Here is a 17,250-nt window from a genome sequence, read left to right on the forward strand (position 1 = left end):
CAGAGGAAACAAATCTGACTAGGAACATGAGGTTGTGGGTTTGATCCCTGGCCTTGCTCAGTGGGTTAAGGATCTGGCATTGCTGTGGTCTGTGGTATAGATCGCAGATGCAGCTCGTATCTGGCATTGCTGTGGCTGTGGTGTAGGCCTGTAGCTACAGCTCCAGTTATCCCCCTGGCCTTGGAACCTCCATATACCACAGGTGCGGCCCTAAAAAGACAACATAATAATAATAATAATAACAATAAGTGCATTTCCTTTTACTTATATAATTATATTAAAAATGATTGAGGATTTATGTACATATTAACTGAATCACTTTGCTGTATAGCAGAAATTACTGCAACACAGTAATGGAAATTAATCTGTTCCAATAAAAATTTTAAAATGAAAAAAAATATATTGCAAGGAATGTTTATTGAATGCCCAAATATGTTATACTTCTACTTAATTACTGATGATATATCAGTTATGACAAGTTTGATACAGGATGAAGACTGCCCTTCATTATATTATCTAATAGGTTCTATTTACTATGTGGAGTATTCTCTCCTTTTAGTGTATTCTTCAGTTTTAGTTCTCTTCATCTAATGTGTGAATGATTGAAGTTACTTTCCTTGCTTCTGGTCTCTTTACGATCAAATGAAAGATAATTTTCTTAAAATGTACAGTCGTATTACTCTGCCTCAACGTCTGATGCTTCTAAGATAGGTTCAGATTTCTTAGATCATTATTTAAGATTCTCCATAATCTGATCCTCTTCCTCTTTTTTTTTTTTGGATCATATTCACCACCAGCTCTCACCAGTACTGTTGTCAGCTTTCTGACTCTGTCCCATGATGCATCTCCCTCATCCCCATTCCCAGTGACACACTCATTTCCATAAACATTGACTCTGGTCCTACCCATTGCTGTTTTCCTCCAAATATTAAAAATTTCCTATTATTTAAAGGTACAATTATGTCTACTGCTACTTAATAAATAAATGTCCCATGTTAAGAAGATCTCCACTTTCTGAACACCCATGCATGTGAGGAAGAAGAAAATATTGATTCAAATTCTAGCTTGGTCCAATGACCTGGATGAATTTGGGCAAACTCCAAACTATTTCAAAGTATGAGATTTTTACTAAGGAAAATCATGAAAAGTCATGTATAATTACTTGATAGGTTGAATGTTTGACATGCCTAGCTTAGTACTTGGCAGACTGTAGGCTCTAAGTGAATTATTTTTTTTCTTTCACATTTGTTATTGTGAGGATCAATGAATATTTTTGTTTATATATTTAAATTTTTGCTAGTTTCTACTTCATTTATGCTTGAATAGCACCTCTAGCTTTTTGTTAATGCTCTTCATGTGTCAATAATTTACATTGGAATCCAGGTTATTGGTATTCCTTATACAATCAAGGCAAGTAATAACATCACAAAGAAAAAAATCACGCATTTTACAAATAACTATGTTCATCAATTACACCTTCATATATCATGGACAAGTCAAACTACATGAAAATGTAAAATCCATACAGGTTATCAGTATAAATAGCATCATTTTCAACTACAGATTGATAAATCACTAATGATTTTTTTGATAATCCTTTAGAACTCGAGAGAATATTGACTAACACTAAAGAGGAAAATATACCTGGTTGGAGAATACATGCTCTGATTGAATTAATAGTCAAATATAATCTCCTGAAGAAACTCAAGTGTGAAATTCAAGTTTTAACATACAGCATATTTCTGTCATATGCTGTTTTTGAACAAAGGATTAATATTTGAGAACTTAGAATGTGGGGGAGTTTGTAAGATTACACCTTGGGATTCCAGAATATGGCCAACAGTATTAAATGGAGGTAAATTTCTATGTAGTGTATTCTCTTCCTAGCATTCATTAAATTTGTTGTAAATTAAAACTCACTGTACTCTGAAACAGTTACTCTTGTAACTGAATGCACCTGAACACAATTTGTGCTCTCAAAAGTAATTATTTAGTTCACAATTTATGGAATCTAGTAGATTAAACTTTTGAATATATTTTAGTAAAATTCTCTCTCTGAACTTCTTTATTTGACTCATGGACTATCAGGTTTTAGGAATAAAATCAGTTGTCCACATGGGGTATTTGTTTCAATTTTAAGACATCTTCTTAATAATTTTTTTCATGACATTTATTACTTCCTTATTTCTTAGGCTATAAATAAAAGGGTTTAATAAGGGAATAACTAGAGTATAAAAAACAGCAAGGGGTAAATCTTTATCTTCTTCATTAAGTGAATTTGGTCGAATGTACATGAAGAGAAGAGATCCATAGAATATTGAGACAGAGAGAAAGTGGGATGCACAAGTAGATAAAGCTTTCCCTCTGCCCTTGGTGGATTTCATTGTGAAAATTGTGAAAAGGATGAAAAGGTAAGAGATTATTACTATGGTAACAGTGAAGATTTGAACGAATCCTGCAATGATTAATATCATCAATTCATTGATATAAGGGTCAACACAGGAGAGTCTGAACAATGGAAGAACATCACAAAAAAAGTGATTGATTTGATGAGACCTACAGAAAGTTAATCTAAACAGAAGCCCAACATGAATCATGGAATGCAGGTTTCCAGCTATGTAGGCTCCTGTGGTCATCCGAAGGCAGTGTTTCCTTGACATCCTGGTGTGGTACTGCAGTGGGTTGCAGATGGCCACATAGCGATCATAGGCCATGGCTGCCAGAAGGAAGCAGTCTGTAGTTTCAGCCAGGCAGAGAAAGTACCATTGTGCCATGCATTCATAGAGGGAAATTATTCTGTCCTTAGAAAAGAAATTCTCTAGCATTTTGGGGGTGATGGCACAGGAACAACAGGAATCCATCAGAGCAAGGTTACCCAGAAAGATATACATTGGTGTGTGAAGATGACGCTCTGTACATATCAGTGCCACCAGACCAAGGTTTCCCACCATGGTGATCAGGTAGATGGTAAGGAACACCAGAAACAGAAGGGTTTTCAACTCTGGGAGATCTGTAAATCCTGTGAGGATAAACTCTATTGACAAGGATTGGTTTTCCCCAGTCATTTCTACATTCATTTTCTGTTGAGACAAGAAATATGTATATGTAAAATGGATAGGGAGTTTTTTGTTGGTGGATGCAAATTGCTACATTTGTAATGGATGAGCAGTTGTGATTTACTGTGTATGACAGGGAACTGTGTATAACTGGGTCACTTTACTGTACAATAGAAATTCAAGAAACCTTGTAAACCAACTATAATTTAAAGAAAAAATATTCTAATTTAGAATATCTATATAGCTTTACTGTTAAAATTTTCTTTTTAGAAACAAGAATGAGCTTCTTCAAGCTTCTCCTACCATATTGTGATATAAACACACATACTTCTAAGGGACATTTGTTCCCATAATATGTCACTTCCTGGACCTCAACTCTGAAACTCAAAATTCACAAGATTGTTTTGACTATTTCAGTGCTGATGCTCACAATTGCAAAGGTTTTTCTTTATGAATTTATGCAAGTGTAGTGTATAAATCTAGGTAATGATATTTGCTTCACTGTCCCCATACTATTTCATTTTCAATTTTTATATTAGAGATCCTTAAAATGCATTTAAAATCACTTTATATATATAAACTTTTATTGGGCAAAAATTTTCATATACTTCCTAGTTGGGTAAATATTTTAAAACAGTTATACAATAGATGGATTTAATTTAATTTTTAAGAATTGTTTGAAGATTACTAAGGATTAATGAGAGTACTGTTAAATTTTGAAGAAAGTCAACTCAGAAAGCTAAGGAATGAAAAATGCACTCTAGGTCATCTCTTTATACTCTCCCAGTGTCATACCCATTTCCATAAACAGTGACTCCTTATATGCCATCATTCCTATTGAAGTTTGCCTTTTCTTCCTTTAACTAAATCTTAGTTTATGTATAATGCTACTTAATAAAGCTAACTAAATACCTCTAGTCCTACTAATTTCCACTTTCTATACTCTCCAGCATGTCTTATACACCCAACATAATCTATGATGGTTAATGTCTAATATACATTGCAGTTTGTTTATATGTGCACACATTTTCCTTATTGTAGAGTAGACACATGGAGGTTAGCTGTAATTTTTACATCTTATAACAGCTATACACTGCTATGAGGATAAAGCAATAGTGATTCCAGTACTAATTCCATCTCGGTTACATGGGATTGGTGAACTTGTTTTCAGGGTCCTACCAATGATCCTTAATGATTTCTTTGATGGCCTTTCCAGTGATCCTAAATGACCACTTCTACAAATTGAGTCTGTTAATTTTGAAGTTTCTGCAAAGAGAATTATACAGAACAAATAATTTCAAAAATTAAAGTTAATATGAAAATATGTAAAATCTCATAGAACTAAATCAGAAAAGTACAAACATTCAGATTAACAAATAGAGGGACTAAAAATATATTTTTACAAAATACATCCTAATGGCCAATGAACACCTGAAAAGATGTTCAACACCGCTAATATTAGAGAAATCCAAATCATAACCATGGAGTATCACCTAACGTATGTTAGAATGCCTGTAGTCAGGAATACAAGAGGTAACAGTATTGATGAGAATGTGGAAAATAGAGAAAGTAGGGAAAACTCTTGGTGAGAATGTAAACTGTTTCACTCATTATGGATGCCAATATCAATTTTCCTCAGATAATTAAAAATAGAACTACTATGTGATCTTGCATTTCCACTTCTGTGTATTTACTCAAAGGAAATGAAAACGAATTATCCAAGTGATATATGCACTCCTGAAATAGCAGCATTATGTAAAGTAGCCAAGATATAGAAACACCTAAGTGCCACCATAAGGATAAATGGATAAAAGTGAATGGATATTCAGCCTTGAGAAAAAGGGTATCCTATTTGCAACAACATGGGGACATCATGCTTAGATAATTTAGAGGAAGAGAAAAACTGTGCATCTGAAAAAGCCATACTCATAAAAATATATCAAATAATGTTTACAATGGGCTCTGGTGGTAGGGAAATAGGAGAGGTAGTGTTTGTGGATACAAACTTGTAACTAATAGATAAAAAAGTCTGAAAGATCTAGAGAACAATAGAGTGAATATATTACTATAATCATCAAAACTGTTAAGAGACTAGATTTCAATTATTCCCACTGCTATAAAGAAAGGGCAATTACATGACTTGAGTACTAAGTAATGCTGTGATTGCAATCACATTGCTATTTACCATGGTATCAAATAAATATGTTACAAAACTTCAATTTATGCAGTTATTTGTCAAGAATAATTCAGTAAAATATCATAAAAATTTATGTATCTCTCATCTAAATTGACTGATCTAAAGCCTTTATGTTTCTAAGAAAATTATTTAAGATTTTTCTGTAGAATATCACAGTAGATACAAGCTAATAAATGAAAGTAATACTACCTTTATACTTGTTTTCTACCATTTAGAAAAAGAGAAAACCCTTTAAATCTTAATCTATTTTTGAGAACAAATTTTAATTTTCTATAAGTGACTATCTTTATCATTATTTAGTGATCTACTAGGAAAATTTAATTATTTACCTAATCATATGAATTCCATGTCAAATAAGTTTGTTTTTCTATAATCAAATATTAAAATAAAGACCTTGGCTGAAAATTTTATTTATTTGTTTTAAAATATTAAATGTTAACCATTTTTAATACCACCAAACAAGTTCCTTAATTATATTTAACACAGTTAACTTTGTGTCCTTACCTGTGTATTTCAGTCTGACTTTTATCAGAAAAGATCAGAGTGTTTTGCAGTTTGAATCTTATTCTTGCTATTCCATAGCCTTCAGTTTGGAGAAGAGGAAAAAGATAACCATGTAGTTGAAATGTAACACTAGCAAAATACTTTAGATAAATAAATATTAATGGATACTAATATTAAAATAAAAAATTAGGATATTTCCCTTACCTAGATTTTGGTTAAAAAAGTTGTGTAACACCTCATATTTGCTTAATGGTATTGAATTTCATAGAATTTCAGAATATAAACCTTAGCCTCCAAGCCATTTGGGATTAAAGGAATGAAAATATGGGCAAAAACAAATAGGTTAGATTTGATAATTATATTCCTTACAATGAGAAGTTAAAATTTTCCATGAAATCCTAAGGGATGCCCCTGCACTGACATCAGTCTATTTCTGTAGAGAGACACTGTTGCCAACACATATCAGGACACCCTTTGAGATAATGAGGTCAAGTAAATTACCTTTATTAAGGTCACTATGATCATTTTATGATAACCCACTGATTATTATGTAACTGACCTCACTTTTAAATTCTGTTTATTATTTGGCATAAGTGCCATCTGAGAAGAAAAGAATATCATGCTGCCTTGACTTTTTTATTGGATGAATTAGTCTAGTTTATGAAAGGTGATTAGAATTTTGTGAGGAGAGTAGAAGCTGTTGTAAGGTTATCACAAAGTTCATGTGTGAGTTGATTTGTCCTGATGTTTTGCAAAATACCTTTGGAAACTCTGATATCATTCCTTAGTCCCATATATGAATTACCTGGATGGTTCTCATTCATTTTCACTTTTCCCCAGCTGCCTTTATCTTTTTTACTCTGTTTTTCTCCACTTCATGCCACTAATCACTCTTCAGTATACCACATATTTATTTGTTAGTACATTTATAGCTAGTCACACTTTTCTCCTCTCACACTATTATCATATAGGTCTAAAAGGGAAAGGATTTCTCTGCTATGTTCATCCAAATATTTATAACATCTTTATATTATGCAGCAATTTGTAGTACTCAACAAATATTTGTCAGATTAAATAAAATATTTATACTCCCTTGCTCAAGAATTTGAAATGATCTTTCATTAGTTTTCAAACAAATCCGTTTTTTGATTTTGGTATTGAAGAAGCTCCACAGTCTATTTGTATTCTACATACAACTTTGATTTCTTCTTCTTACTTCAGGACATGACCCTTGGTCATGTTCATTCCATCACTATTCCTGTGTGTACATGAATCATTAATTTACTCGTAAAGTTTCCTTCAACTAAAACACCATTTTCAGCCTCTCTTTTTTTTCCAATCTACTCATTATTTATTTCAAATCAGATCTCCATGAGAACATTCCTAGATTCTTTTATTTTTTTAATTTATTTTTATTGGAATACAGTTGATTTACAATGTCATATTAGTTTCAGTTGTACAGAAATGAATTTGTCAAACATAAAAATAAATTAATTATTTTCCATATAGTTATTACAAACTACTTGGTAGACTTTCCTGGCTATGTAGAAGATTCTCATTAGTTGTCTATTTTATACAGTAGTGTGTATGTTATTCCCACTCTGCCAATTCTTCCCTTCCCTCCACGGTTTCACCTATGGTAACCATAAGGTTGCAAGTTATGACATCTTATTATTTTCTTTCAGATTGGATGCCTTTATTATTTTTCTTGTCTAATTACTCTGGCTGGAACTTCCAATACCATGTTCAACAGAAGTAGCGAGAATTGGTATCCTTGTCTGGATGCTGATTCACTTTTAAGTATCATTTTAGCTATGAGCTTGTCATATATCACACTTATTATGCTGAAGTGTATTCTCTTGGTACCCAATTTTTAGACAAGTTTTTATAATAAATTGAATATTGTTAAATGGTTTTTATACTTCCATTGAGGTGGTTATTTGATTTTTATATTTGTTAATGTTTTTTATCATATTGATTAAATTGTGGTTGTTAAACCATCTTTGCATCCTTGAAATAAATCCTACTTTCTAATTGTATATGATATTTATAATGTATTTTTGATTTCAATTTGCTTATATATGTTTAATGTTTTTACATCTTTGTTCATCAGAGATATTAGCCTTTTATTATCTTTTCTTTTGTGGTCCTTGTCTGGTTTTGATATCAAAGAGAATCTGGACTTGTAAATGAGTTTAGAAATGTTCTCTCCTCTTCTATATTTGAAAGAGTTTGAGATATTGGTGTTATGTTTTATATAAACATGTTTATTTTTATGTTGTATTTAAGGTTTGTTGGTATATAGCATTATATTAGTTTCATGTATGTAGTATAATGAATAAATATTTTGAGGTTAAAAGCCATGAAAAGTTATTACAATAAAATATTTGTCATAAAAATATGAAATGCTTCCATTTGAAACAATATGGATGAACGTAGAGATTATCATACTAAGTGGTGCAAGTCAGCAAGTCAGACAAAGACAAATACAGGAATCACTTATATGTGGAATCTTAAAAAATATTGCAAATGAACATAGTCATAGAACTGAAAGAGACTCACAGACATAGAAAACAAACTTATTGTTACCAAAGGGGAAAGGCAGAGGGAAAGGGTAAATTAGGAATTTGGGAGTGACACATGCACACTACTATCTATAAAATAGGCAAATATCAGGGGCCTAATGTTTATCAATGTTTTGTAATAACCTATATGGAAAAATATTATATAATATACACACACACATATATATACACACAAGAATAGTATGTGTGTGTACATATATATTTTGATATTATATCATTATATTTTTAGTTATTATGTATATACATAATATATATATGCAAACCCACACATACATGAATCACTTTGCTGTATGTCTGAAACTAAGACAACATGGTAAATCAACTATAGTTCACTTAAAAAAAGATAACGGTTTTATTTCTTGTGTTATACAGCATATCTTTATTGCTTATCTATTTCATCCATAGTAGTTTGTATCTCTAAGTCCTACGACCCTAATTTGCCCCTTCACCTCTTCCCTCTCTGTTTTGGTAACTACTTGTTTGCTTTTTATATCTGTGAGTGTGTTTCTGCTTTGCATATACATTTGTATTACATTTTAGATTCCACATATAAGTAATACCATATACTATTTGTTTTTCTCTTTCTGACATATTTCACTAATCATAATATTCTTTAGGTCTATCCGCATTGCTTTAAATGGCAGAATTTCATACTATTTTGGTTGAGTAACATTCCATTGTGTGTTTGTGTATGCACGTATACATACCAATCTTCTTTATCAGTTACTCTATTGATGGGAACATGGCTTGTTTCCATATTTTGACAAGTGTAAAAAGTGCAGCTATGAACATTGGGGTGCTTATAGGCTTTAGAATTAGTGTTTGTGTCTTCTTTGGATATATTGCAGGAATGAAATTGCTGGATCTTATGGTAGTTCTATTTTTAATTTTATGAGCAACCTCCATTCAGTTTTCAATGGTGACTGCAGTAATTTACATTATACCAACAGTATTCAATGGTTCTCATTTCTCCACATCCTTGCCAACATTTGATATCTGTGGAATTTTTTATGATAGTTATTGTGACAAATGTTAGATGATATCTTGTTCTTTTTCTTTACATTTTTCTAACAATTAATGATGTTGATCTTTTATTTGCTTATTAGCTATTTATGTCTTCTTTAGAAAAATATCTATGCTGGTCTTCTTCCTGAATTTGAAGAGGCTTGGGTCTTTATTATTGATTTTACAAGCTGTTTATATATTTGGGATATTTGTCCTTTGTCAGTCACATATATGCAAATTTTTTTCCAATCCAAGATTGTCTTTTCATTTTGTCAACTGTTTTCTTCTCTATTAAAAAGGTTTTAAGTTTAATTAGGTCCTATTGTTTTATTTTTGCTTTTATTTCTTTTTCCTTAGGAAAGATATCAAAAATAAACACGTCTATGATTTATGTCAAAGGGTATTCTCTTCTGAGAGTTTTGCGATTTCAGGTCTGACAGATCTTTAATCTGTTTTGAGTTTATTTTTGTATGTAGTATGAGAAAATATTCTAATTTCATTCTTTAATGTGTAGCTGTCTTGTATTCTCAGCAACACTTGTTGAAGACACTACTTTCTCCATTGTTGGCTTCTCTTTTATTGTCGTAGATTGATTGACTATGGGCGTGTGGAGTTAATTTCTGGGCTCTCTATTCTGTTCCATTGATCTATGGGTCTGTTTTTGTGACAATCCATGCTGTTTTAATCACTGTATCTTGTAATACAGTCCAAAGTATTAGAGGCTTATGCTTTCAGGTTTGTTCTTTTTTTTCTCAAGATTGCTATGGCTATGAGTGTCTTTTTTTGGTTCTGTAGGAATTTTAGGATTGTTCTAAAACTGTGGAAAATGTCCCGAGTATTTTGATAGGGATTAAATTAAATCTGTAGATTGCATTGTGTAGCATGGCCATTTTAACATGATTAATTATTTCAGACCAAGAGCACTATATAACTTTCCATTTATTTGAATCAACATCAGTCTTCTTCATCAATGTTTTAGAGTGTTCATAATATAAATGTATATTTCATCTCCTTGGTTAAGTTTATTCCTGAGTACTTTATTCTTTTTATCTTTGGTTTTAAATCAGATTATTTTTAACTTTCTCTTTCTGATATTTCATTAGCAGTGCATAAAAAAGCAACAGTTTTCTGTACATTAATCTTGTACCCTCAAACATTGGTGAATTCATGTATTAATTGTAATAGATTTTGGTGGAGACTTCAGGGTTTTCTATATATATATAGTACCATGCCATCTACATGTAGTAAAAGTTTTACCTGTTCCTTTCCAATTTGGATGCCTTTTATTTCTTTTTGTTGTTTAACTTCTGTGGATAGCCCTTCCAATATTATTTTTGGTGGGTGTGTTAAGTGTGGGCATCACTATATAGTTCTTGAATTTAGAGGACAAATTTGTGCTTTTTACCATTGAGTATGATGTGATGAGTTTTAAATAAATGGTCTTTATTATGTTGAGTATGTTCCCTCTTTAACTTAGATGAGATTTTTTATCATGAATGGAGGTTGTATTTTGTTATATGCTTTTTTTTGCATCTAGTAAGATGATCATGTGGTTTTTAATCCTTCCTTTTGTTAATATGTACCACAGTGATTGATATGCAGATGTTGAAACAAGCTTGTGACCATCAAAATAAACCAAAATTGACAATATTTTGAAATATTTTGTATCTACTGTTGAATTTGAATTGCTAATACTTTGTTGAGAATTTTGCATCTATAATCATCAAAGACATTTGCCTTTGTATCTCTTTTCTGTAGAGTCTTTGTCTGGTTTTGATATCAATCAGGTTATATTGGCCTTGTAGAAAGGATTTGGGAATATCTCCTCCACTTAAATAGCTTGTAGTAGTTTGTGGAAGATATATATTAGTTATTACACTTTTTTTTTTTTTGCCTTTTCTAGGGCTGCTCCCACGGCATATGAAGATTCCCAGTCTAGTGGTCTAATCGGAGCTGTAGCTACCGACCTACACCAGAGACACAGCAACCTGGGATCCGAGCCACGTCTGCAACCTACACCACTGCTCACGGCAATGCCAGATCTTTAACACACTGAGCAAGGCCAGGGACTGAACCCGCAACCTCATGGTTCCTAGTCAGATTCATTAACAAATGCACCATGATGGGAACTCCAGTTATTATACTTTTGATGATTCCCCTGTGAAGCCTTCTGTTCCTGGACTTCTGTTTTCTGGTGAGTTTGTTAAATTACAAATTTAATTTCACTACTAGTAATCCATCTTTTCAAATTGTCTGTTTCTTCTCTATTCAAAGTTTGCTGGCTGCATGTGTTTAGAAATTTGTCTTTCTTCTAGTTGATTCAATTTGTTGGCAAAAAACTGTTCATTGTATTCTCTTTGGATTTTTTTTTTTTTTGTATCTCTCTGGTATCAGTTACAATTTCTCCTCTTTCATTTCTTACTGTATTTGATTGGGTTTTCTCATTTTCCTTCATGGTAAGCCTGGCTAAAGGTTTATTGATATTTAACATCTTTTCCAAAATGCATCTCTTTGCTTAGTTGATTTGTTCTATTGTTTTTCACCTCTATTTTTTTTACTCCCTCTCTAGTCTATATTACTTCCTTCCTTCTGCTGACTCTGGACTTTGATCTGGTTTCCTAATTATTATAGCTGATAAGTTATGTTGCTTAATTGAGATTTTAAAAAATTTCTTGAGGTAGGCCTCTATTACCTTAAACCTACTTCTTAGAACTGCTTTTGCTGCAGTCTGTATGTTTTGGAATTTTGTGTATCACATTCCATTTTCATTTGTCTTAAGGTATTTTCTGATATCCTCTTTGGTTTATTCACTGATACATTGTTTTTTTTTTTTTTCTTGCCATGTTGTTTAGTCTTCCCATGTTTGTTCATTTCTCATTTTCCTTTCTATATTTTTTTTCTAGTTTCATACCATTGTGACTGGAAACAAATGCTGGTATAATTTCTATCCTCTTAAATTTTTTAAGACTTGTTTTATGGATTATCATGTGATCTAATTTGAAGAACATTCTATTGTGCCTTTCAAATAATGTGTTCTTAGTTGTTTTTGAATGTAATGTCCTGTACATATCAATTGAGACTTACTCTTCTGTTGTATCATTAAGATCAAAGCTTCCTTAATGATTTCCTCTCCGAATGACCATTCCATTGATATAAGTATGGGTGTTAAAGTCCCCTATGATTATTATATTATTGTCAATGTCTCCTTTTATAGCAGTTATGATTTGGTTATATACTTAGATCTCCTTGTAATGGGTTGTATATATGTTAATGAGTGTAATATCCTCTTCTTGTATTGATGACTTTATCATTATATAATGATATTCTTTTTGTTTTGTTATAGCTTTTATATTTTTCATTTTGTGTGATATTAGTATTTGCTATTCCTCCTTTCTTTTCATTTCCATTGGCATGAAATGCAAATCATTTCCATCCTCTGATATTCAGTCTTTCTGTATCTTTACCCCAGAGGTGAATCTCCTGGAGGTAGCATATTGAAGTTTCTTGTTTTTTATCAAAGCAGCCCACCTATGTCTTTAGATCTGAGCATTTATTCTATTGCTAATTAAAGTAATTGTTGATTAGTATGTACTTATGGCTATTTTTTTACTTGTTGTTTATTACTTGTTTTCTAGTTGTTTCTGTAGATTTTCTATGTTCATTTTTTATTCTTTTTGTTTCTCCCTTTGGTTTTATTGTTTTATTTAAGAATATGCTTGTGTTCCTTTCTTTTTGATTTTTGTGTGTCTGTTTAATTTTTCTCCGGTGTTGCCACCATGGCTTTCATAAATGTTGACCTGAATTTTATCTACTTTCTTTGAATCAGGACTTAAGTTAATAATGTTCTCAATTGTCTACTTTTTTAACTCCTGTCACTGCGATTTTTTGTTTATGGTGTTTTAGTTACATTGCTATCCTTATCATTATTATTTTGTGGCTTTATGGTGGCATTTACAAATTTTTGTGTTTTAATCTATGTGCTGGCTCATTTAATTTGTTGATCCTAAATTCTTACTATGTATTTCCCTTTCCTAATACAATTTTTCCTTTCCTATACATACTTCCTTTTCATTTAGAGAAGAACCTTCAACATTTCTTTTAGAGTAGTTTGAGTATTGATGAATTCTTACAGTTTTTGCTTGTCTGAGAAGTTCTTTCCTTCTATTCTGAATAATCTTGATAATCTATTTGGGTATATTATACTAGATTTTAAATGTTTTCCTCTTTCAGGACTCTGAATATATCATGTCACTAAATTTCAGCCTATGATGTTTCTACAGAGAAATCAGCTCTTACCCTATGGGGACTCTCTAGTTGATTTTCTCTTATAGCACTCCAGTACTACAAAGTGGAGTGATGTAAGTAAGACTAGAGCTTTCCTTTAGGATTCTCTTTATCTTCAACTTTTTTCCATGTTAATTTTAGTATGTCTTGATGTGGGACTGTTTAGGTTCATCTTATTTGTCACCCTCTCTGTTTCCTGTACCTAGATATGTGGTTTTTTATTTATGTTTGGAAAATTTTAGCCATAATTTCTTCAAATAAATTTTCACTCTCTTTTACTTCTCCTCTTGGAATCCCTTTAATCAAAATGTTGGAACACTTAGTATTAACTAAAAGATCTCTTAAGTTGCTTTTATTTTTAGAATTTATTTTACTTAAAATTTTTTAAACTTTTATTTTAAAAATTTTAAAATATGCTACAGACCTGGCATATCACTGTGATGTAAATTTAGCAGGGCTGGAACATTCACCAAGTTTGGTTTGGGGGACCTGGAAAGCTTATTTGGGGACATTTGCCAGCTGCTAGGGAAGACTGATCTCCATTCTTCTTTGGGTGGAAGTATCCTTTGTTTCTCAGAGGTGATAACTTTTCCCAGCTCTGTTACTGCTGCCTTGTTGTGGAAACGTCCTACAAGGCAGGGAGGGCCTTTATGGTCTTTCTGCATGTATCATGGATTAACTATGATAGAGAAGCTACTTTTAGAGCTCTGGGCAGTTTCTGAGGTGCTTTTTGAATAATTGCCAACAATGGCTGCAACTGTCCCAGCTGGGCCCTGCCCAGAACCACTTTGCACTTACATATGACAGTCAAGTTTTTTTCACAGTCCTTATTCCCCTAGATCCAGTTCTTACAAATTGGAGTGATGTAAGTAAGGCTGGAGCTTTCATTTGGTTCAGTGGGCTACATGGCTAAGCAGTCATGGGAAACTTTGGAGCCAGTAGAGAAGCTCTCTCTCTGCCCAACAACAGGGGCTATCCAGAACATGTGTTCTGCTCATGAACAGTGTCCAGGCTTTTAAAGAACTTATTTTTGTACCAAGGACCTTCTGCCCAGCTAAGGGTGGCTTGTCTCTCCATGTAAAAACTCAAGACCAGGATTCCCAACCAGTGAATTGGCCTGCTCACTCCTAGGGGTGAATGTCTACCCTAAGAAAATCTTCCTTTTACTAGGAATCTCCTCCCAGGGTAGAGATTCCTACAAATCGCTTTTATTTCCTTCTTACCCAATTATGTGGGTGTCTTCCTTACAGACTTTGTTTTCCCAGGGATGATTATGCCAATTTTCAGTTAATTTTCAAGGATAATTATTCCATATATAGATATATTTTTGTGTTCATGGGGAGAGATGAGTTCCATGTCCTCTTACTCTGTGGTCTTGATCTCCCTCTAGGCTTGCTGTTAATTTTCATTAATGTTTGAGAGTAATTCACTAGTGTAACCATCTGGTCCTAGTTTTGTTTCATGGAGATTTTTGATTACTGACTCTATTACTATTACTAGTGATCATGTGTTCAAAATTTCTCTTTCTTCATGGTCCAGACTTGGGAAATTGTATGTTTCTGTGAATTGACTCATTTCTTCTGGATTGTCCAATTTGTTGGGATATAACTTTTACTATGGTCTCCTATAATCCTTTGTATTTCTGTGGTTTCAGTTGTAATTTCTCTCATTTATGATGTTGAGACATATCTAATTTTTTTCTTGGTCAGCTTAGCTAAAGGTTTGTCAGTTTTCTGTATTCATTATCAAAAATCAGCTTAGTTTCACTAATATTTTTATTGTTTTTCTAACTTTATTTTATGTCTTTATTTCTCTATTTTCAGTAATATTGAAGTTTGATGCCTCATCATTCTCTATTTCCTTTATTTGCAAATCTAGATTCTTTGTGTATTTCTTGTACATTCATGTAGGCTTTTATCACTATGTACTTCACTCTTAGCACATTTTTGCTGCATCCTTTAATTATACTTATGCTTTATCTCCATTTTTATAACATGGTGTATTTCCATTTTTATCTCAAGTTATTTTTGTATTTATGTTTGATTTTTTTCCCTGTAACCTGGGTTTTTCAGTAGCAAGTTGTATAATCCCCATATGTTTGTGAATTTTCCAGTTTTCTTATAATTGACCTCACACTATTGGAGTAGGAAAAGTTTTTTTCATATTTTTTCAATAGTCTTTAATTTATTGATCATTATTTTATGGAACAATATGTTATCTATCTTAGAGAATATTTTATTTGCACTTGCAAAGTATGTATTCTGTTTGTTTGTTTTTTGTCTTTTTGTTTTTTAGGGCTGCACTCGCATATCATGGAGGTTCCCAGGCTAGGGGTGCAATCAGAACTATACATCAGAGCCACAGAAATGTGGGATCTGAGCCACGTCTGCAACCTACACCACAGCTCATGGCAATGCTGGATCCTTAACACCCTGAGCGAGGCCAGGGATCCAACTAATGTCCTCATGGATTCTAATCAGGTTCGCTAACCACTGAGCCATGACAGGAACTACTGGTATTCTTTCTTTTATTTGGAATATTCTATGTATTTCTATTAAATTAACCTGTTCTAACATGTGACTTGAGACCAAAGTTCTCTATTTTTCCTGGGTTGTCAAATTTTTTGAAATATAATTTTACTTAGGATTCTCTGAATTTTTTTTTTATATTTATGCAGTATTTGTTGAGATTCCTCCTTTTTCATTTCTTATTTTGTTTATATGGGGTATCTCTCTCTTCTTCTTGGTGAGTCTGGACAGATTTTTTCAATTCTGTTTACCTCTTCACCAAACTATCTCTTGGTTTTATTGATTTTTTTCTATTTTTTTAATCTCTATTTTATTGGTTTCCTTTCTGATCTTTAGATCTTTGTGATTTCCTTCCTTCTGATGACCTAAGGTTTTGTTTGTAATTTTTCTAATTCTTTCAATGGGTAATTTAAGATATTGATTGGAGATTTATCTTCTTTTTTGAGGAGTGCCTATATCACTGTGGCATGCCCTCTGCATGGCTATTTTGGCATTCCATTGAATTTAAATGGTTGTGTTTTCATTGTGCTTTGTATCAAGATATTTTTAATTCCCATTTTGATTTCCTCATTGACCCATTGTTTTTTTAGCAGCATGTTGTTTAGGCTCCATGCAGTCAGGTTTTTCTCAATTCTTTTCTTGTTGATTTCTAATTTCATGCCATTATTGTCAGAAAAGAGGTTGGAAATAATTTCTATACTCCTAAATTGGTTGAATTTAGTTTTGTGGTCCAGGATGTGGTCAATCCTAGAGAATGTTCCATGTGCAATTGAAAAGAATGTATATTCTGTTATTTTTTATCTTGATGAAGTGCCCTGAAAATATAAAATAATCTAAATGTTATGTGTGTTCTCTGTTGCTTTATTGATTCTTTTAGAAGATCTGTCCATTGATATGAGTGGGGTGCTGACATCTACTATTACTGTAATCCCATCAATTTATCCTTTTATTTTTGTTTTTGTTTTATGTTTTGTGTGCACCTATGTTAGAGGCATATATATGATAAGTATAATATCCTTTTCTTGAATTTATCCTTAAACAGTGTCATTCTTTTTCTTTCTTTATGACCTGCATTTTAAAGTCAGTTTTGT

At 32.2% G+C, this 17,250-nt stretch overlaps 2 protein-coding genes across 3 annotated transcripts in view; one reads left to right on the forward strand and one right to left on the reverse strand.

Annotated features, from left to right (window-relative positions):
- The window catches only part of LOC146397788 (uncharacterized), a 797,689-nt gene that overhangs the window by 112,902 nt on the left and 667,537 nt on the right, over positions 1-17,250 (forward strand). The window lies entirely within an intron of this gene.
- Positions 2,136-3,065, reverse strand: LOC100157439 (olfactory receptor 5K3-like). Its single transcript, XM_001924799.3, has one exon. It carries the CDS (start codon positions 3,063-3,065, stop codon positions 2,136-2,138), a length of 930 nt encoding a protein of 309 aa, XP_001924834.3.

This window comes from Sus scrofa, chromosome 13 (assembly GCF_054392235.1).
Source record: "Sus scrofa isolate SSC_HxYL_T2T_F1_AM1 chromosome 13, Sscrofa_HxYL_maternal_Yorkshire_Landrace_v2.0, whole genome shotgun sequence".
In the NCBI taxonomy this organism is placed as follows: Eukaryota; Metazoa; Chordata; class Mammalia; order Artiodactyla; family Suidae; genus Sus; species Sus scrofa.